We start from the raw sequence: 23,133 nt of genomic DNA, 5'->3' as shown, positions 1-23,133 counted from the left end.
GCTATGCGCAGCAGTGCTGCGTCTTTCTCTGTAACCTCTTAGACCTAACGTCTTTTCGCAGAGTTTGCATTTAACTTCCTTTGGACTTGTAAGTTCGAAGTAGTTCCACGAGGAGGAACTCTTTTTACCTGCCGCTTTGTTCATCTTTAGTCGCACGTGTGAGGGAGAGAGGGGGTGGGGGCGGGGGCGGTGTGTAGCGTGCTGCAGCAGCAGTCTGCTCTGCACGCAGGCTTCCTCCAAGTTTACAGTAAAACAAACTGGTGGTGTGACCAATGGCCATTTACAATTATTAATACTATTACTATTATTACCATTAGTCTATTTTGGTTGAAACTAAGCCAGAAAAAAAAAAAAACATAAATAATAATAAAAAAATATATAAATAAAATCGATTTTTAAAAATAATATTCGATTATGGAGACTGTAACGAATATTCGAATAATCACTGGCATCCCTAGTAGTGGGGGTTACATCCTCAATAATCTATGAAATCTGCAGAATTAAAGGTGGGGTATGTAATTTATTTCAGAAACACTTTTTGTTATATTCCATGGAATGCTCTTAACATCCCGATTGCAATGAATATATGAAATGCTTTGACAATAAATACATAAAAATGTTTCATCTGTGGAAGCCGTGGTGCTCTAAAAAGTACGACCAATCATTTTAGCCGGCCCGGCTAAAGTAACTGGATGGCCTACCTGCCTTCCATCTGTGCACTTATCTCGTGCCCTCATTGGTCATGTGCGCGTTCGTGTGTGTTGGAGGAGGGGCTCTGTAAGGAAGTGGCAGATTTTTTCCGGTTGTGTATTTTCTAGCGCACTCTAACTGGTTTCTCCAAAATGATATAAACAGAAATTAAGTAAATTAAGTATTTGTCAATTTACAATCCAAAATCATCAGAATATATAGTCAATTAGGTGTGATTAGCAGAGAACAAAAGATAGGGAGTTTCCTATTTTAAGTGTTCATTTTGTAGACAGAAACTATGTTGAAATATGTTTGTTAATGACCTTTTATTACATAATTACAACTAGACAAAAAGAAGGATTTAATCTCATGTATTATAGATTTCATCTTGATATTGTAAATCAAACTCTGCTTACTTGTTCCAGTTTCAGTAGAGCCCCTGACAGGATCATGTAAGACTTTAGCAGTTTTCTCATTTTGCCAGCAGGTATAACAATATGTTAATTTCACTACAGGAGAAACGTAATGTTCTCTGCAACTGGGTGAACAATTATATATAGTGTATATCGCTTACAGCAATCCCCCAAAACTAGTTGGAAAATATAATCAATAATCCAATATCAAGCACCCCTACATGCACTTAATATATCCAACAATTGTAGAAGCTATTTGATATCCTGTCAAGTTTCACCACACATCCTTTATAAATATCAAGCTTGTGACTGATAATGTTCTCTGTTTCCCTTTCAGTTTGTAACCGGGTCACAGACCATTCCCTGAACTTTTTCAAGCGCTGCGGCAGCATCTGTCAGATCGACCTGCGCTTCTGCAAGCAGGTGACGAGGACGGCCTGCGAGCGCTTCATCGCAGAAATGTCAGTGAGCGTGCCGTTCAGACTGAAAGAGGACAAACTGCTGCAGAAGGCCAGCTAGTTATTCCTAACAACCAATAAAAGACTTTGCACTTAATGGAACAATATTTTTCTTTGTAAACTGCTCCTGTGATAAGTCTCTGAATCGATTTAAAGAAACTGAAACGAGACGGATTCCGGAGACACATTCACTGGACAGAAAAAAGGATGCATGCATTTGTGTTGCGATTATACTTTTTTTTAAAGATGTGTTTATTTGTTGGGTTGTTTATTTTTATTCTTTAAATATTTGAGAACACAGTATTTTTATACAAGCTTCACTTCACAGAGTTTACTCAACATGTCTCAGGAGCTGAGAATCACAGAGAGACTGCATGGCATGTGAACAGAGAAAATATCCCCTTCCTCACTTTGCCTTCATACGACCATATCTTCTACGTGTCAACATCTGTATGTGACTTTAATGGAACTTCAGTATCGAGACAAAAAAAGATGACCTGTACAGAAATAAATATCTGATTAAATTATCATTACTTTTTCTCAAATATTTAGAATGTATTTCAAAACGACGAACATATTTCCTTTCACACCCTCATGTCTTCACTTATCTTAATACTTTTATAAATTGTTGAGTGTTGTGTTTGACATTTCAACATTAATTTATTGATTTTGTTTTTTTATTACAGTTTATATTTATTCATTTATTCAATAAGTTGACATTGATGCCTCAGAACCGGATCAAATAATGCTAGCTAATAACTTATCGGGTTAGTTTGAGCCTGTTGGTGGAGTTTAACACACAGTCAGTGGCAGGAAGTTGACATTAATACAATGTGAAATGACTTTACCTGAATGACCTGCCACTGACTGTATGACACAGTCAGCCTCACACATCTGGCCACAGGCTTAAGAAAGTATTGTGCAAATAACTTATTTGCATAATGTTTAAATAAAAGCTCCATACAGTAGGTGTCGTGTGTATTTTGGGGTGTTGTGCTGTAATCAATCACCTGAGGTGAATGTGATCATGTTTATATTTGTAAATCCAAAAACTATGCTAATATGCATTAAAATAATTTCATTTGTATCATCACCGAGTCTTTCTTGAGTCCATTTATTTCAATATATCTGCAATAAATACTCACACTTTCCCATAAAGCTTCAATAACATTAAACGGATCTTTCCTTCTTGGGGAAATGTAAAGTCATATTTAAATGGGTTTTTCAGCGCTGGAGCTAAATTAAGAAAGGTCTTTGGCCTTCTGTTTTTTAATGCAGGACCGAACAACTTCTACATTTAAAACGACATTAATTCTGCACAGAAATAAAGCTCAACGTCGAGGCAGTGAATACAAGTGGAAATCCTATTTTTTGGGGCGTTTTGGATTATGTATTTTTAATTAATATGATCACTTTAGAACTACTTATGTGAATACATGTTTGCAAAATGTCCTTCGGTTCTTGCGATTTTCTATCGGTTTTCTTTTAGTATACAGAGTACCACATTTCAACCTGATCCAGTAGGTGAGGCTGAGTGACGCTCAGAATACATCTCTCTGAAAATGCATAACCAAAAGGTCAGTCAGTACACTGCTTTGTTCCAGAATGATGCATATATCTTGACATACATTTTATATCATTTTGTAAATATATTCCTGCTCCCCAAATAATTAAATGTTACATACTTTGGTGATGCATCGATTGTTGTCCTGGTTTGTTTAAAATGTCTCTACATTACAGGATGGATGGTGTTTTAAGCGATTCTTGCCCCGACAAGACAATCTGTAATCATTTGGATCTCGTAAAGTACCCTTAAACATAGCACCATCTTCAGGTGGTAATGCTCGATAAATATTTTTAGAACACCTTAAATTTGACAAGCCAAAACCAGTAAATATTTGGTGTTTTTACCTTACTAAACAACTTCAAATTATTACTCAATTATCAAAATATAATTATTTTTGTGTGTGTTGATGAATTCATTTCATTATTTCAGCAATTCATATTTGATCTAAGATGGTTAAAGGGAAACTGTCGGTGATGCACGAGTATACAAAAACAGGCTTTAAATAAAATCTTTAATTACCAAAATAAAAAGTTCAACATCCCCAAATACAAAGACTTGCACACTATTCGACCCTCTCTAAAGGAAAGATGCTCCTGCTCCGCTGCTGCTAATGATTTTAGGGACATCTTTACTCTAAGAGCAGCAATGTTGACTTTGTCTGGGTACTTCTAAAATGTGCAGGAGTAGAGGGGGAGAATGTGGAGAAGATGGGGAATAACATAACCAGCGTCATACGGTTCTCATCATGCTCTGGTTTAAGAGGGACAGATCATTCAAGCTATGCAGATTAAACACATTTCAAAACCACTTGACAGAAAAACGTTACTCTGATATAATAAACCCAACCCCAGTGACATTTCAATAATCTGATATTACACCGTTCAAATCAAATGGAAAAAATAGATATTTACATCTCATATGGATCATTATATGCAAATATACATTAGCAAGTCATTATTTTGTATATACTTTTCTATACCACAGTTGTCAGTAAACTTGGAGCTATATCTTTGAAAAGTTAGTATGAGAAAAAAAAAAACTAAAAAGCACTTCATTCCACTCCAAACGATGTACAACAACAAAAATAACAAACATTCAGTTTCACACCGACAGTTCAGCTGGAAACAGGAAGATGGTTGGAGGAGTTAGCACCGGTTTTTGTCTTTCAACTAAAAAGCTGCTAAGACAGAAGCTACAGCCGAGGTTAGCTATTGCTGTAAGAGACTTTGTATGACGGTTTAAATGTGTAATGCATTGAGAGCTGCAGCGATTAATGAATTACATAACTTTCGAAAAAAAAAATGTAAACTCATTTGAATAATGGTAAAAGTAATTTTTGCATGCCATTATGGATTTTTAGCTTCTTAAATATAGAGATTTACTGCATTCCTCAGTTTTATCCCATATTAAAAACTTAATATATTTGGGTTTTGGACTCACACAATAAGACATTGTATTGTGTGAGTCCAACACAATAATTTTCTGACATTTTAAAGCCCAAACAATTAATCAAGAAAATAATAGGCAGACAAATGAACAACTAGTTGCAGCGCTAAGTGCATTATTCTGCGCCTCTAAAACAATAATAATTCAATATAATTAATAATGCATTGATTCCATCAGTCAAGACTGCATAGCACTTGCCCATTTCTAGGCTGAGTAACACTAGGTTTTACTTCAAAAGAAAAAACAAGCTCAGTTATTTCTAATTTGATCTTTTTTTCAACTGATAAACAAACAAATTAAGTAGCCTTTAAACTTCATCTCACAAGGTTTCCAAGAATCAGTACACATGTTACTTCAGCCATTGTTATTGGTCATAGTTTAGAGACTGTTGTGAGCGGTGGTGCATTAACACAGTGTGAACAAAGTGCTGAAAAATCAACATCCGCACATGCTGACACCCACACAGTGGAGGGGGGAGGAAATGGGTGACAGGCATAGAGCAACACCCATTATTTGGCACCTTGTTCACTCACCCTCTGTCCTGTGGTGAGGTTCAGTTTGCTTCTGTCCTCGGTGTTTCTATGATATGTATTGACGTGCAGCAGTCGTAAAGAAGCTACAGCTTATAGGCAGATCTGAGGGTGATGCGTTGTGTTAGACAGGACTACAAGTGGCTGAGTGCCACACATTCTTTGCTTTGAGAAACTGTAAGAAAAGCCAAACAGACACTTAGGAATGAACACAGATTAGAGATATGTTTACTTGAGGAATGACTGAAACTGAAGTCAAGGTATTCATAAAAACACATTTCTCACAATATTTCAATGTGCAAATAGTGTGAGAGTTTTAAGGGAATGAATACAAACGTGGGAAAACCCACAAAATAACTATTTTGCGGATTCAAAGTTATGAGCTGCATGGTTGATTTAAAGGTGGATGTTTTAAAGTAGGGTTATATGAGATACTTCCAAAGCGAGTGTTCAGTATTGCTTAGAGCGCCTGGCATCTGGCCTCCACAGTTTGGAGTAGCAGCCCTGGAGCAAATTACTATTGTGGACAAAGCAGCAGCAAAACATACTTCAGCCACTTAAAGAATAATCCAAATCAGTTGGAGTGAACGCTATATTTAGAATATTTTCACCACTTTACCTTGCTGTGAGATGGCTCGCTCCAAAGAGGATCTCCAGCCCTTGTCTCTCTCATATCTCCTCCATTCAAGGCCACCAGACTCCATTGAAAGAAAAATGTAATTCTACCTCACAGAACACCAGAGTTGCTGGTTTATCACTGCCACAATTGGAGAATTTGAACCTACCAAAGTCACGGATTAACACAGTATGTTATTGAGTTAGTACCTCATACAACCCCTACTTCAAAACACACAAAGTCTGAGACCTGCAGAGGTGCATTAGGACTTGAAGACGTGCACGGCCCTCACGACGTACTGCCTGCAGATCGGGCACTCGTTCATCCTCTTGCCGCACTTGGTGCAGGTGACCATGTGACCGCACTCCAGGAGGACGCAGTCGATCACAGCGTCCATGCAGATCCTGCAGAGGTTGTCATCCTGGACCGTCAGCGGACCCTTCTCACCGTCTGGAGGAGAACCGAAGAGGTGAAAGGAAGTGTGAGGAAACTGTTTTAAAAATGAGTAAGTCACCCACAAGATGATCACATGTCTCCATGTTGAACAAAGAATAAAAAAATGGAGAAGAGTAATTTGAATTAATTTGTTTTTCTGTTATTTTTTTATCTTTGTTCATCATTTTCTTAAAGAATACTAAGTAACACAGGGTGAGTAAATGATATGCAAAAGGTCATTTAATGGAAGTTTTCCTCCTAGCAAAGCGATGAAATAACAGAGTGATGTCAATGTCAATGCCCGTAATAGCAATATGTCAAGGTGTTTCTATGACGACCATACAGTCTTTATAACTGGTAGCCTGCTGCTAGGAGAGTGGGTTTACACGGCTAATAGACTACACTTCCTCAGAATGACTTGCTTCACACATCCAAGCACATGAATGGATGATAGAATGATCATGGTGGATCGATGAACCTGCGGGATTAATGATTTCCATCCTTTATAAAGAAACTCTCACACTAAATGTCATTATCACACAGGGAGCACACACAGGGAGGACACACAGGGAGGACACATAGGGAGGACACATAGGGAGGACACATGGGGATTACACAAAGACGAAAGTGGGATAACGAATGATAATGGGTTCACGGTGAATACAGATGTGGTGGTGAGTCACAGGTGGTGCATGTGACCATGGCAACAGTGGCATAAGCCTTACCTCCGACGGCCCCGTTGCAGATAGGAGGGGGAAAGGCCACCACTTAAGAGTGATAGGAGTAAAGCAAGCAAGAGACATTTCATTATGATTCTGATTGAGAAAAACGCATTTAAATGACTCCGCTTGTGAAGTTAATTATTATTATTTCTAGCGACAGTATATCATATTGTCTTAAGGAGCAGAGATATTGGGTTTTTGTGGATAAAAACAGGATGTGGTTTCCAATGCTGACATTTAGGAGAGTGCACACAGTTGAGTGACAGCTTACCTGTGGTTTCTGTACTGCTCACATTTTCCACTGCAAGAGAAATCATTTTAAATTAGTATTGCAACTTATTAAAACATCTTATATTCCTTTCTGTCAATACACAGGCTTTACCGAAAATATTTAAAACGTAATTTATTGTGTTTAAATTTGAATTAAATCAACATTAGATTGCTGTCTATTTTGTCTTCTTTTTTTGTTTCATTGTGGTCAAATTGTTTGCTCTCCTGCTTGCCACACACAAGGGAGGCAGGATCCTATATTTAACAGGGCAGACAAGCAGCAATCTAACAAACACTGAAAAGAAATATTCATTAAAGAAAGTTGATTTAATTAAAAAAGACTAAACTATCTACATTTAATCTGATTAATCACTGCATTAAAATGGCGAGTGTTTTTATGTTTTTTAGGGTGATGACATAAATATAATGACTGACTTTTGAAGCTTTCTTGGGAAACCTCGATATAGAAGCTTATCTAAAATGGACATTTGGTAACCCTAACCCTAGTGAATACATTCAATAGTAAATGCATGTAAACAGGACATTGTTAAAGCCAACAACTGCCAAACTAAATCCCACAGTATTTACTCAGACTAAGTTGATACCCACATGATTTCCTGTTCTCCTCCGTCTCTCTGTACAGTCGGTTGACCCGCTCCACCAGCTCCCACTTCTCACAGCACCCTGAGAAGTTGACAAAGTTCCTGGCGAGGATCTCCTTCAGCTGCCGGACGGACAGGCCCTCGATGTCCCTCAGGCTGGAGATATCTGAGAGCGACGCTCTGGCCCGACGCCGCGTCTGAGGACTGACCTGAAGGAGCAGGAAACACGACATTAGGGGCAAAATGGATTGAACGTTGAGATTTCCCTTTAAAAACTTGGCAGATTAGCCTCATGCATAAGAGAGGAACGGGGTTGCAGACGTACACAGGGACAACAATTGTATTCACTATGAGAGTTAGATAAAAATACAGCTTACACTTCCAAGAATCCTGTGTTGTTTTTAATAGCAAGCATTCACCACCACTTGAGAATTCTTGTAATTAAAAATGTAGATGCAATATAAAAAGGGGTTTATTACTGCTTGTTTTGAGCAGAAAACACTCTTTTGCAGAACGGGCAGAAGATGTTTGAAAAAACTGTTATATGCGATAGAATCTTGTGTTTCATTGTTTGCTTATTCAGATGGAGCTGAGCAATTGTAGGCATTAGCATCTCATTTGCAAGCCTTATATTGCTAACCTGGCAATTTTCAACACAAAAGTATATACTGCATATAGAGCTGTGTCATCAGTTATTTCTATTTATACGCATTCAGCAACAGAAATGAAATGCACTTTCCAAAACATCACATATGAATGATTTCATAATGAAAGCAGGAAATTGTATAAGTCACTGATTACCTCCGGAGTGTGTTCACTGGGGTCCAAGTTGAGGAGAGACACAGATGTGGCATCACCTATATCCTGCAACACAGCAGAGGCAATAACAAACATTAGTTTGCACTATACGCTGGGAATAAGCCCGATGACTAAGGATCAGGATTACACACTCTTCAAACAGCTCATTGATACCCTGGATCAACAATGTCTCGTAGCTTCCATGCTTACTGCTCCCTAAGCAGGCCAAGTATTTATAGTTGAGCCAAGCTCTCTTTTCAGTGCCTGTTATGGCTCTTCTTATTTGCTTTATATTCCTGATCATTTCATTTTCAACTTGCTTGTGGTAAAGCAAGAATGAAATATATTTCAATTAGTTTCTATATTGGTGACATGTCAACAAGTGGTGGTCAGGCTCCACCACTTGTCAGGCTCCTCTCCTCTGTGCGCTGGGCTATATCATGCAATCGAAAGTGAAACTTAAGCTCGCTCCATTGCGGAGATATTTCCGGGAAAGTGAGGAAAACGTTAATTTATTTATTTATTTCAAATGTGAAATGTTACCAATATACTCACGGAGCACTAGGAGGCGTCCGCGGAACACACTTTGAGAAGCACTGATCTAGATGTATATAGGTTAAAAACATTGAGATGTATCAATCTATTTAAGATATGCCTTTATCTCTTGAAATTCTCAAGGTACGTCTGTGTCACAATTTGAAGCGCATCTCCTTCCTACAGAGCCCAGAATTGGAATTGCTAAAGTGTTGCTTTTTGTGAGTTGATATAACTGTAACTTCTGTTAGGAACATATGCTTTGTCTCGTGTCTATTGCAGTATTGTAATGACAATTGTTGTGTACATCTGTAATGTGTGCTGCTGCTAAAAATCACACATGGTTAGAAGTTCTGACCTGGTTGGTGTCAGAGCTGTCACTCCTGCTGAGCGGCTCCTCCTGAGGGGCGACGAAGGCCGACAGCTCTGAGGCTGACTGCGTGGCGGAAGGGATCGGCGTGTAGAGGGAACGCGAGTGGAGGCTGGCCGCGTCTCGGTCCTCCTCTTCCTCAATGCCTCGGTGACAAAGCACCAAGTCCACCAGGTCTTCTTTTTCCCTGCAGGTATCCGTGGGGACGTTGCGGAGCAGCAAGTACTGACGCAGGTCCCTGACTCGTAGGCGCATGAGCCGCGGACGCTGAAACGCTGTCGCCTTCAGCAAATGACATGTGGCACAGACACGCAGATTCTCCTGAAGCACGGAGCACAGAGAGCAGAAGCTCCTCTTGCAGTCGCAGCAAATATACTGCAGGAACGCAGAGAGAGAAAAACAAGATGATGGAAATTAGGCAATTTGGGAATATGTCTAGAATGAGTGACTGTCAAAACACAACCATAAAAGAATAAAAACACATTTGACATACATAAAGGGATGTGATGATTGGATCTGTGACAAAAAACACTAACAATTATTTTATTGAGGAGAATTTTCATTAACATAATCATTGTGAATTTTGTGACTTGGAAGGCTGTCTTGTTTGCTTTTATGGAAGAGGATTTAAAAAATTGAGCACAATTTATAATACAGAATAATCAGGCATAAAAGCACAGACCCACGATGCTGCTATTTCTATTTCTATTTATTTACCCTTTATCTATGCCGGGGGATCTAAGGATTTAATATGACCTTTTTATGATTGTTCCCTAAAAAGGATAATAAAAAAGATGTCCTATTTGTGATACAATGAAATGTGATTCATTTATGTTAAGAGGCACAAGAGTTTGAATCATATGTTGATTATCATCGAGATAAAATCATGAATCACAAATATTTTGGCCGAGATAAATGTGTCATGAAAATGTTATCTGGAACGCCTACATTTGCCTAAAGTGTGGCAAATTGCTTCTATTTACCCTTTGTTATTCAAATTTCAACATGTTACATTTAACAAATGACTGGAAAGCACCTCGATGCCAGAAGTCCTTTCCTGCATTTTTCAATCACTCACATCTGCTCTACCTCTCCTGGTGCAGAGACAGGAGGAAGCTCATTTCTTTTAAGTGACAAACATCAAACAGTAATAAATGCAAGATGTGGGATTAGACTGATATGGTGAGCGAGTGAAGCACAGGGTTCAGACAGAATGAGACCATAAGCCATGCATGAACATGAGCACTCGTTGAAGATATTACAGAGCAAGCATGGTTTCCATCTGTCTCTGCAATCAGTTGGAATGGCACAGCCTCCTCATTATAAATTAATAGCTTCTGGGTGTAAATTAAATTGAGTTTTGATATTTTTTCAATTTGGCAAACTATTTTTTTAGATGATCGAGGTGCTCTATTCCCTATAATATTTTACACTAATAGTTAGACAGTCACTTTTAGTCTAGTCTATACAATATTTAAAAATACCTATGACTAACGTAGACAAGAAAACAAGTGTAAAAAACATGTTCTCTATCTACGTGCTATTAACTAGATGCATTTCCACAGCCAAAAACAGCAGGCAAATAGTCCTTCTGTTTAAAATATTCATCATATACCTCCCTCTGCTTCTACACAAACACCTTTCCTTCTAATTAGGTAAGTAGAGCTGTGAACATGTACTGGAAGACACCTACCTTCCTCCTGAAGACTGAGAAGGCCTGACCACAGGCCTTGCAGACCAGACTGGGACTTCCTGAGCTGGCGGGCGGGTATGTGGAGTATCCCGCACTTGGGGCAAATCTGAAGGGTCCAGCACCGGCCCCAAACCCTGGCTGCTGGCCTCTGACGGCCCCTGTACCCATGACTTCATTCAGCAAACCACAGCATGAAGCCCACATGGACGAGGCCCCTGCCTGACAGTCAGAAAACACAGCATAATTTCAGGATCTCACATTCAGCTTTTAGACATTAATAGGAGCATAACAGCATGATTCTTTGCACCTCCCATACTTATTTATTATTACAACAAGCAGTATTTTTATTTCACTGTAGAGTATTTGATTATACATGTTATTTTTAGCTCATCTTATTAATTTTTACATATACATATTTCACTCATCCTGCAACATAGGAGAATTGCAACATTCTCTTGCACTATACTATTTCTATTCTGTTATTTCTTGTGCTATTTAAAAAAATTCTATTTTATTGTTTTATGTTGCATTGATGGAGAAGCCTGACATATTTTCATTGCGTTGACTACACGGTAGCTACTGTGACAATAAAGCCTTTTAATCTTGATTTATGCTCTGAAACAAGCCATATTCTTTGTAAAGTTGCCTCATTTGGATGCATATTATAAATAATAACTAAACACAACGCTATGTTACACAATTAAAGCACAAATAGTCAGACAGGAAGAACAACATTCCACAACAAAGGCAGACAATAAAACGTCAAGCAAGCTACATTTTAAAACACTTTCGATACCAAGCTGACGCTAGCGTTGCAATACGAATAACAAAACAAATGCATTTACCAAAACAATTGCATGCCTTACATTCCTGTCAGGTCGGTGTTTGGCAGCTGTCACTGAGCTTCTGTCTTGTGACAGTTTTCTAACAGAGGCTAGGTGACATAACGTCAGTGACATGAAGCTTCTGTAGCTAACGTTAGCTCCCTGCTGCTAGCCTCAGTCTAAGCAGAGCTAAAAATGGATCAAAGGTTATGTAAAGGAAAACGGCACCTTCATTGCAGCTCCGGCGTTTCTACCGTGGAAGAGGAGGCAGGCGGTGAACACATTGCAATATGAGGCATCACTTCTTAAATTGCATGAATGCGTCTTGGTGTGAGAGAAATGTTCGAGCCCCGGGCCAGGCTGCTTCTTCTGTGTGAGCTCTGCAACCTGGGCGCAACCACTCTGTTTCACTGCCCTCCATGGACAGTCTGCAGAAGTCCAGCCTACTTTACAGACATATGGGATACATGTTCACCATTGATGTTCCTGTTGTCAACAAACAGATTCATCATCCCTCTTCCCTTCACAGTCCCTTGAAAAATGCCACCTTCACAACAACTGCTATAAAAATACGATATATTCATATTTTCCCCACTTTAAAAGAGTCAATCTTTTAAAACTACTCCAGCCTGACATACACATATGAAATATGAATTATATTTTGGAGATTTTAACCCTTTAAATGCCAGTTTGTTGAAAAAACTCCACTTTTTTTAATTGAAAAAAGCAAAAAACTAGAATAATTTCCATAAAATAAATTTCAAGGAGTATTGCATTAGTATTATTATTAGACCCTGATATGGATCAAGGATTGGCAGCAACATTGATTTTGATGCATCATTATGTTTTCTGCAGTGTCAGATTAAAGTTTAAAATCTTAGCCTATAATGATATATGATGATTTTCACTAGGCCGTCTCCTACCACAAGTAAAAGGTTTTTTTTCCGAACTAAATTCCCTGTTGCGTGCTAAAATGAATAATACAAGATTGAATGTTGATTATTATTATTATTGAACTAGTTCAAATTCCAATTTCTGATATCAGTAATTCAATTGTTGATATCAGAAATACAATTTGAACTAGTTCAAAATCCTTTTTTGATATCAGGAATTCAATTTCAACTAGTCGAAATGCCAATTGTTGATATTAGAAATACAATTTCAACGAGTTCAAAATCCTTTTTTGATATCAGGAATTCAATTGTTACTATGTATTTATATAGGAGACCATGAGCCATGATGTTTTTAAAGTACAGAAACATTCAGAATGCATGATGATTCCTTCAAAGGTTTTGTAATATACCCCTAGTACTCTTAATTTATAAAGTAATACATGTGAATTATTGAGCTCATTAGTGGCCTGACCTGACTGGCCCTTCTAATTTGGTCTAAAAAAAGTAAATGATGATCATTGTGAAGGGGTGTCCAGCCCATATCAATANGTAGGCCTACTATAACATGAAGAGATGATTTTAAAACTAATTTCTGAATCTAACATGAGCCTGTAGTTTGGTATGTTATTGATATGGGCTGGACACCCCTTCACAATTATCATCATTTACTTTTTTTAGACCAAATTAGGAGGGCCAGTCAGACCTGGAAAGGGTTATTAACCCAGAAGGGATATAACGCGAAACCCGCAGGTCCCCACCAACCCGTTCACGTATCTAACAGATATTCCCCNCTGCGAACATTTTTTTTTTATTATGAAGGGCAGACCATCTATTTGTATTTATTTTGTTTTTTTTAGAAAGGGGCAGGTCATATAAGATTTTATTCTTCTGAGAAGAATAAAATCTTATATGACCTGCCCCTTTCTAAAAAAAACAAAATAAATACAAATAGATGGTCTGCCCTTCATAATAAAAAAAAAATGTTCGCAGTCAAACATAACAGTACACCCTCATCTGAGTCCTACTGGAGAAGAAGGTGGAAAGCGGCGCCTAATAATAATAATAACAATAACAATGGGACCTGCAAATAAAGAACATACATCACAAAACATTTTACAATGCAGGACCAGAGTACATAGACTTATTCACATTCTGCTTCATATAGTCCCATATTTCTTAATTTATACAATTTCTTTAACTGAAAAATACATATACAATTCTTTAGATCCTTTTGTTGAGAATTCCACAATTGTACACCAACCACCGACATACACATTTGCTTAAGAGTAGTCATACTCATACTTGCATAAGGATGCTTAAAATTTAATTTCCTTCTGTGGTCTTCCTTGTCTGATCCAAAAACAAACTGTTGTAAATATACTGGTAACATTCTGCTTTTGCCCTGTGCATTACTGATCATGTCTGCAGCTCATGTCTTTGAGTTTAATGACCCCATGATGTGATTATTTATATCTTAAAACCTTTAACAACTATATTTAGATGTTCACAAATATCTACATTTATGTAAATACATGTGTAGCAGTTAGACAAACATAATTAATAGATCTCATTATTTAATTTAATAATTAGACAAAAGGATTTGTGCTTAAAGTCATATACTGTTGTGTCTCAAACGGATAGAGTAGATTATTAATTAATTTGCCTAATAGTTGCTTAAAATGCTACAATAACATTTGCAATTCGTTTTTAATCTGCCATGTACGGTATCAATGTCTCTCAGCCACCGTAGTGTCTTGTCAGGTGGGCGCGACGTGTAGGGGGTGTGTCATGAGCGCGCCAATAACAAACGTCTCCACCTGATGACGTAGTATTTTTTATTTTAAGCGCGTCTCCAACTCAACTACAACAAGTTGAGTGTCTTTTTCAGGTTTAAAGATGGAAACCAGCCTCAGTGACAGCCTGATGATCATTTACGAGGATGAATCGGTGGATGTTCGTTACGGAAACGGAGCTCAGTTACAAATGTCGCCGTGTGGCTGTGAGTTCATGCTGGTGAAACCCAAAGACCCCTCCGGACACCCTCTGCAGCCCACTGAGAGGGTCCGACAGAGGACCAGATTCACCATCAGCGTTTATAAGGTGCAAAGTATCAGCGTTTCTGTATGTTGGTCCCAGTTTGTGCATGTCATGTATATAAAGAGGTTCAAATGAGGCTCACGCTGTTGTTCGCTTGGCTGAAGGTCTACAGTTTGATTGTCTTCTGTATTATGTACTTAAAGTTATAATCTCATTTTACAGGAGTTCATAGTTGCTGCATTGGCGTTTAGGAATAAATATGCAAGTCGCCCATATCTGCCAGAGGAGCTCATCCCTGCTGACCGCAAAAAGGTAACAAAATTGATTTGCTTGCCAAATATTAGTCCTCAAATGTATGAATGTTGTCAGTATTTTATATATTTTTTGCATTTCCTCTTTCAGCCTTTTGTCAGCATTGACTCAGATGTGCTGTGGCCTAAGTGGTCTTCATTTGATGCTGAGCTGGGACCTGCAGGCGAGACCATCATCAGGTCGGAGGAGGGACGAGCTGCGTTGATGCTGTCGGCTTCTGGTGACGAATTTTCCGTTGAGTTTACAAGCAGCCTCAGTAAGACTCAGCGCCGCAGCATGCAGGGTTTCAGCAGAGACTCTGACAGCAGCCCAGGAAATCATCCTCAGCAGCAGCAAATAAGCAATCTGATCTGTCAGACTTCCAATGTTGAGAACAAACAGGTTCATCAGGGAATCGGAAGCAGAAGGAATGAATCTATTAGATCAAGGTCTTGTTCCCCTCGGACTCTCAGCACTGCTCAGCCAACGGTAATGCCTCTTAGTAATATTATTCTGCTTATATATCATAGATTTGATTTAATATTTGACTTCCCTTCCCCAGCCAGAGAAGATGTATCAATCCACCACAGTGGTCCAGCATCACTCCTGCTGCGCTGTTGCCCCACCCTGGTGCTACCCTCTGTCCTTGGCTCGGCATCTCTGGACTACTCGTCTCTCTAAAGCTAAAGAAATAAGAACAAAGGAAATCAGCGAAAACACGCAGGAACACGAAAGCATCAACAAGCCAGAAATATCCATCACAGAAAGACAGTCTCATCTTCCTCTGGCGCTGCCTCTCACATGTCCATCACCTCACAGGCACAGGTTGAATGACCAATTGACTAAAATGGAAAGAAATATGGAACATCTGGAGCACTGTTGAACAATGTTCAAAGACTGATTTAATCTTCCTTACTTTTATGTATTTAAGATGGAAGGTTGAAGACGGCCTGGTGGAAAAAGAACATCCAGACCAAGATCTTCCAACAGAGTTGTTAAAAGTGATGAGGTGTCAAGGAGTCACCTACAGGTTGGTTGGCAGGTTCTTCAGGGTTAAAGGGATGGATTGGGTTTTTAAATAGTCCGTGTGTTATTTTATAGTACATGGTGGACAGCATGCCCCCAGTTCAGAGATGCAGATTGGGGTTAGAGCACTGTACTATTGTGCACGGGACAGCAAAACATATTTTAGCCACTGAAAAAAAAGAAGATGTATAGTGTTAATTATGTTTCGTCCTGTTTGGCTCCTGTGTAGGATACTGAGCGGGACGGTCTCAGTCATAGAGGTTTCTCCAGGCGATGGATCAGTCATGCGGTCTAATGGGGTCCTTAATAATTATTTTACTCATCACAAACTCCTCTCAGGGCAGGTGAGTTTGTCATAACAGTGTTAACTAAAACACAAAACTGAGCAAATATTAGGATAGGTTATCCTTTATAAATTTAAAAGTAGTAGGTTATCCTTAAACTAGGGTTGTGGTGAAATTGAGTGTAGTAGTAAATGTCCTCAAGTTGATTCCTGATCATAAATCTTTTTATTGCGTTTCGACAATGCATTACTAGTGTTTGTCCTTTAGAGATGGAAAGCTAAATATATGCATACAAATGAGACCGTGGTCTGTACTGATTGTATGTACAAAGAGAACACAAACAAACAATAACAACGACTAAAGTATAATCCCCTACATTCACTGCCAGTGAGCCTCATACACACAATTATTTACCAGGAACATTGTTAAACGAATATATAAATCGATTGTAATACATATGCATATACATACATGCAGCAAATACCTATACTCATACAAATCGACTGTATACATATGCACATACATACATATGCTGCAGATAAGCTATACCAATAGCAGATCGTTTTACAGAGTGTGGAATGCATTTAACCCTTTAATGGCCAGACCAAGAAAGAAAGCTATGGAAAAATTATTTGTTTGCATTTTTTAATCAAATTGGACACAAATAACCACAAACAATTTTTAAAAAAGTGCATTTTCAACAATCATCATATACAGTACTGTATTTGGTATGCATCAAACTCAAATAAAACACAAACTCAAATACATTTGTTTCTTTTATGGAAAATGAGCAGTATATAAAACCAGATATATTCATAAAAGATCATTTAAAAAAATCACTCTGAGACTCATAAGGCAGTACTAGATTTATTGGAAAACATCTCTGAAACTCTGAAAAAGTCATATTGCTAGCTTACCATAAAAGGCCAATTTGACCGTTTGGTTGAGCATATTTTCCAAAAAATAATTACACCCTTGTTAAAGCTTCTTTTGTGCATCAAGTTATCTAATTATTTTCAGTAAGTGCTCTGACACTAAAATATTTCAAGAATGATATGGTTACCTTACAAAAGTTGACCAAAAAGAGTGATTTCTTCAGCTGCGATTTTTAGCATTCTGTTCAAACCACAGTGACATCTAGAGGTTGTTTTGTGCATAACATGTCAACCAAATGGTAGAGCTGGCTGAATCAGATGGTCAACTTTTTAATTTATTTTTCAACAAGATATCAAGACACAAAATGTGCTCTACCAAATGGTGGCACTGGCAGTTAAAGGGTTAAAAGAAAAGAAATTTCCTGTTAGAGTATATAAGTGAATATCTGAACTTTTCAAATTTCATGCAGGACATAACCGTCCGTCAACCACTGTGAATGAGTGCGCGGGACACAAGTTGATTCCTAAATCAAAAGATTAAAAAGGTTTTTGTTATTTACTTATGCAAGAATTAATAGTTTAAATATATTTGTTCATTCATTAATACTTATATATTATTATTTTAACTATTGCTGAACCTCTCCATTCATACAGGTGTTTACCTTTTATCTTTTTCATGCCCGGAAAAATAAACAAAACAAAATAAAAGGAAAAATAATATTCAAACAGCATGACTATTCCTACACAAAACAAACTTAAATAACTATCAAACTAAATGTATAAAAACTAAACCTTTCAGCAGAACAAAAACACCCTGTCAAGAATAATTGAGTATTCAATCTATTATAAACCTCATCATAACATTGAATCTACCAAATGTAAAATACAATTGTAACTATTTTTGGATCTGAAATACTGAACCACTGATTGGTCTATCTCACAGGTGAAGGAGGTAACATACCATCTGAACAGCCTTCCCCCTGACGTACCCGGACAGCTGTACTCTGTGTGCTCCATTGTGAGCCGTGCAGACAGGTGAGACACTGCTCCATCACAGGCTGATGAGTTTAAAGACCTTTTTGCATCAGTCCCTGACCATCATCACCTCACTGCGTTACAGGATACTGGCTTGCTATAATGAGGCCAAGCAATCCCTGAAGCTCACTGCGACACCAAGCTGCCTGCAAGAGGTACAATTAAGAAGTCCCTGCTGATAATGACTGTTTAAAAGGCTGTTTATATAGACTTTTTTGTATTCAATTCTTAATTGATTACAGCTGCAGTAATAGTAGATCAACAGAAAGTAATGGCCAACTTTTTTGATAACCATTTAATAGTTGGCAGAACATGCAGTTTTCAGCCTTTCAAATATAGATTTCCTTATAATTACTATTTATATCTTATGAAACTGAATATTTTCAAGTTTTGGTCTGACAACCCAAATTATTTAGGGCTATGAAAAGCTGGGTTGGGCTTTTTTTCTTTTTACTATTTTATGAAGTTTTACAGACTGATTAGGAATATTAATCTAGAAAATAGGCAAATCAATGATAAATAAAATCTTTAGTTGCAGCCATAATGTTGATTGTTATTTTGTTTACAGGGGAGACGTTCTTCTCAACCAGCAAGGATGGAAGAACATCTTCCCAATCTTGTTTCTTTTGAGCAGCATGTGAATGTCACACAGACTGCAGAAAGTCGGTGAGTTTGATCACTAGTTGTATTTGTATTCATACTTTTAATAATTGTATATAATGTTATATTACTTTTCATTCAGGTCAGATCTGGTAGCTGCAGAATTGGAGAAGATTAAACGTTTCAACTGTATCCTTTGCTTAAAGGGACTTTAGTTATCAATATATGAATTCACATCAGCAGGGATTGTATGAATTGTTACTAAACACTGAACCCTAACCATAACCCCTAGCCTTGCGTTTTAAAGAGAAATCACTCAAAGATATCAGAAAGACTCAAAATGACCAACACAAACATTAGACTACACAGAGACACATAAACGGCAACAAAGAGACAGAGAATGACTACAGAGGAACTCATAAACACCTTCAAATAGACACAAATAAACCACAGAGACACAATATGACCCCAAAAAGATTAAAAACCACAAAGAGACAAATACACTAAAATGAGTTACACAATCCTCAAAAGATGTGTAAAACTACAAATAAACACAAATTCACAACAAAAAGAGGCTTATCTGTGAAGTGTAGGTGTGGTGGTGGGGTCTTTTGAACTGTGCTGATGTCTCATAATACATCTTGTATATGTACTTTTACTATACAGAGATAAGGCTGAAGAATATTTGTTGCTCTTTAACATCCCATGCCCAGTTTTGTTGGAGAACAACCACCTGATAACGAGTGATAAAGGACGTGCTAAACTTGAACGCAGCTCTCCAGAGGAGGTCAATCATGAACCAGTGAATGAGGACTGCATCGCAGAGGCTCTACAGAAAACCTCTAAAGCCATACGGGACATTGATGCTCTCATATCCGCAGCCTCACTGACTTGAGTCTGAAGTCGAAGACAAAGCTATTTTCAAACTCACAAATAAAGATTTTCTGTTTTTCAGTTTTTTAAGCTGTGAATATATTTGATACCTGGACTGACATAACAAGACATTAAATATAATGATTATATCACCTGGGACTTAGGACATTTAAAAAAGATTTTGGACATTTTACCAAATGATTAAACTTGATTGTGTTATGAATTATTGTGATAATTAAATTATAGCCAATACATTATTGGCCGTAACAAGTGCAGCCTCTACAAACTTCAGTACTTGATACTTTACGAGAAAACATTAAAAGTGATGTCTGAAATGTTGGGGTAAGTTTAGTAAGAAACAAAATGTTTATTTTGAGTGTTCTTCCCAACTACATGTTATGGAAGCTCTCAAACTCTCAAAATGTAAGATGTTTTTTGCCTGAAATGTCTCGCTTTAAATTATGCAAATATACTCTGTGTGCCAAGTTTAATTTATTGGTAGATTAAAGCTGAAAGAAAAAACACTTTTAAATGAATGTAAAATGTTTATTAATAAACTTGCCCTTTCTCACTTAGTTAATAGTCAAATACTTCCCCTTATATTTGGAGCATTTTTCTGTAGTGAACAGCACTTCCCACCATAATCAAAAATGAGGTGAGTGGTTACTGAGAATGTTATACATTTAAATAAAGCTGTTGTGAATTTATAATCAGTTATGTTATCATTTTTGCCTTGGGAAGAAATTGTATTTATTTTGTTCATTCTTCATCCTGTCACTAATATATAACACAATTAAAAAGTGAAGACAAGCACACATATTTTCTATACTAAACAGGATTTGCTGAAACAGAGTGACACTGACAAAGGTGGAGAGGAAATCTACAGAATATACTGAAGTTTCTAGGAAAAACAGAGCCTAACTTGCTTTAATCAGGGCAGCATTCTGGAAACATGAACCCTACAAGTGTTTTAATCGCACATATAATTTATTTCTGATTTTAAAGTTTCCATCTTGTTCAAAACTATTTATTTTCAACGCACAAGGTTTTAGGCTGTTCGAAAGTCTTTTAATTGTATTAATTAATATTTGTATTTGTTTGAATATGAAAATAAAGATAGATTTGTTTTGAATAGATGGGTCAGATTTGATTCATCCTTATTTTCAGTGGGTGCTTTAATAGGAGACAATATAGGTCATTGTTTATAATGACTTTCAATTATAACTGATTCCCATTAAAGGACCTAATTGGTAATCATTAAATATACAGAAAGAAATATCACACACTCTAAAGAAGTATTTGCATTGTCAGTTGTACTTATTTCAAATAAGTAAACAAGTGGAGTACTTTCCAGTCTACGTTTGACACATTGTAGATTGTTGTGTTTTGGTTACACCTACTGGTTTACATGATTATTACAACTGTCAAAATGCTTTTATGTTGGCTAAACGTTGAGGCTGACTAAGAAGTGTTTGTTTTAATCTATGAACATCATTTTTACTATGTCTATGGTATTCACTTTATTTCCAACATTTAAGAACCTCCAGCTGTGCTTTAACCACAATTGAAACTCTAATTACTGCCACGTTTCATATATTTAACCTATAGTAATGCTGAGCTTTCGAACATTTTGCAAAGGTGAAATGCTTTCACAATATTTACTAATCATGTTTATCTTCATTGGAGGAAATGTTAAATCATCCACATGTGTTTAACCCATAGAACATACACTCTTAGAAGTATGTGTCAATTTTTTTTAACACACTGCTGTGTCAAGGCAATTCAACACATTCAGTGTCATTTCTGAAGCATTTTACACACACATGTGTAAAATAAAAATGCACATAGTCAACAACAATACAACAATAACAATAGTGTGTGTCCACTGTCCTGCCCAATCACGGTTGAGTTATTTCAAATGTATCATTTTTCAACTGTCCATCAAATATCCAAACTGCCCTTTTCACCTCTGCTGTGGAGGATGGATGTGTCAGCGGAGGAGAGTCTAACACTAGGTAAGTTATTACAGAAACAAAACGTTTTTAACAAAGTGAGCAGATATGTTGTCATGATGTGAGCAAGCTAGGGGTCTAAAATAACATTTTTTAACTTAAATAAATATGTTTTTCCAATGTTGAACAGCTAAATATTGTTTGAGTTTAGCTGCCTGGATGACAATTATTTTCCTTTAGGCCCATCTTCTTTTTTTAAATTATATTTATTTTAATTTTAACTTAATTTAGCTTACATTATTTTCTGTGACCATCATTCTCCAATCGGCATTATATTGATAGCATTAGCAGCTATATGTTTAATGCTATCTTGATACTTTGGCTAGGTTTCATTGTTCTCCCAGATGTGGCCAGATGTGGCGGGAAAGTGAGAGTGAAAAGACCGACAGAGGCTGCGTTAATTTACAGTCTCTTACAGTGCAAATAAGTAACTCCGCACTACATTTATGTATTAGTAGTAAGTGTACACTACAGTTTACTTGTTTCTGACTAAAAACATCAGCCACTACTCTATACTTGCAAATATTATATTGTGCAGAAGGGAGATTTCATATCTGGCCTTCCCTTCCGACGATTTGATTGGTCGGAAGGGAAGGGCAGGCGGGCTTTCCTTGACATGTCCCTGACACAGCGCACTGCGGGTGAGTGTAGCGTGCAATACTGTGTTTCACCACAGATTCATTAAGAGGGGCGCTGTTTCAGTCTTTGTAAAATACTCACTGACAACAGCGGAGAAATGTTTTTTAATACAAATAAAAAATATAAAGAAACACCCAGCCTCCAGGAGAAAACCCCACAGGAGGCCGAGCAGAATCTCCCCTGTGCTTCTCTAGAAGTTGTCTTTATGGGTGAAGTTAATTAACTTAAAATTACCATACTGCTTATAACTTACACTCTTAGAAGGGATTTGTCAAAAATGACACAACATGTGTTGAATTTCAACACACCTACAGAGTGTGCAGGGACAACAAGTGTTGTGTTAATTTATGTGTAAATCATTTTTACACACAAAATGTGTTACATGCCCCTAACACACAATGTGCACATTTTACACGTTGTGTGTCATAAATGTGTAACCAAGATGAACACACTCATTTGTTATTTCTGCACTTTGTGTTATATTTCTTTAACCAGAATTAACATTTGATTGTGTTATATCTGCACATTGTGTGTCAATGACGATTAGTACCAGGTACCAGGTGGTGGATATGGTTTTTATTCAAAAATCAAATGCAAGAA

At 37.4% G+C, this 23,133-nt stretch overlaps 3 protein-coding genes across 6 annotated transcripts in view; 2 read left to right on the top strand and 1 right to left on the bottom strand.

The window, feature by feature from the left end:
- Positions 1-5,290, top strand: part of kdm2ba (lysine (K)-specific demethylase 2Ba) — a 21,937-nt gene extending 16,647 nt beyond the window's left edge. Inside the window, exon 12 of the mRNA XM_010765922.1 lies at positions 1,441-5,290. Coding sequence (XP_010764224.1) covers positions 1,441-1,622 — 182 coding nt within the window. The 3' untranslated portion in view covers positions 1,623-5,290. The remainder of the gene's footprint in view (positions 1-1,440) is intronic.
- LOC104940901 (E3 ubiquitin-protein ligase RNF34-like) lies at positions 3,626-12,412 on the bottom strand. Of its 3 annotated transcripts, none has more exons than XM_010765915.1 (8): positions 12,197-12,412; positions 11,145-11,363; positions 9,440-9,826; positions 8,551-8,613; positions 7,757-7,958; positions 7,149-7,178; positions 6,881-6,922; positions 3,626-6,170 (listed from the first exon to the last, which is right to left on the bottom strand). In XM_010765915.1, exons 1-8 carry the CDS (start codon positions 12,200-12,202, stop codon positions 5,983-5,985), a joined length of 1,137 nt encoding a protein of 378 aa, XP_010764217.1. In that variant the 5' UTR covers positions 12,203-12,412; the 3' UTR covers positions 3,626-5,982. The 3 variants fall into 3 exon arrangements, with proteins under 3 accessions (XP_010764217.1, XP_010764215.1, XP_010764216.1); XM_010765913.1 differs by lacking the exon at positions 12,197-12,412 and adding an exon at positions 11,990-12,118; XM_010765914.1 differs by lacking the exons at positions 6,881-6,922; positions 12,197-12,412 and adding an exon at positions 11,990-12,118.
- A 2,277-nt stretch (positions 12,413-14,689) lies between these two features.
- On the top strand, positions 14,690-20,659 carry cunh5orf34 (chromosome unknown C5orf34 homolog). Of its 2 annotated transcripts, XM_010765911.1 has the most exons (11): positions 14,690-14,961; positions 15,121-15,210; positions 15,301-15,678; positions 15,752-16,014; positions 16,121-16,219; positions 16,445-16,559; positions 18,318-18,409; positions 18,495-18,564; positions 18,978-19,075; positions 19,152-19,198; positions 19,723-20,657. In XM_010765911.1, the coding sequence occupies exons 1-11, from the start codon at positions 14,758-14,760 to the stop codon at positions 19,902-19,904; spliced, it is 1,638 nt and encodes a 545-aa protein (XP_010764213.1). In that variant the 5' UTR covers positions 14,690-14,757; the 3' UTR covers positions 19,905-20,657. The 2 variants fall into 2 exon arrangements, with proteins under 2 accessions (XP_010764213.1, XP_010764214.1); XM_010765912.1 differs by lacking the exon at positions 19,152-19,198 and having other exon boundaries at positions 19,723-20,659.
- The last annotated feature ends 2,474 nt before the right edge of the window (positions 20,660-23,133 follow it).

Source organism: Notothenia coriiceps, unplaced genomic scaffold (genome assembly GCF_000735185.1).
Source record: "Notothenia coriiceps isolate Sejong01 unplaced genomic scaffold, NC01 NC01_scaffold00002825, whole genome shotgun sequence".
Lineage (NCBI taxonomy): Eukaryota > Metazoa > Chordata > Actinopteri > Perciformes > Nototheniidae > Notothenia > Notothenia coriiceps.
The sequence above is the reverse complement of the archived record's forward strand: the minus strand, read 5'-3'. Positions and strand labels throughout refer to the sequence as shown.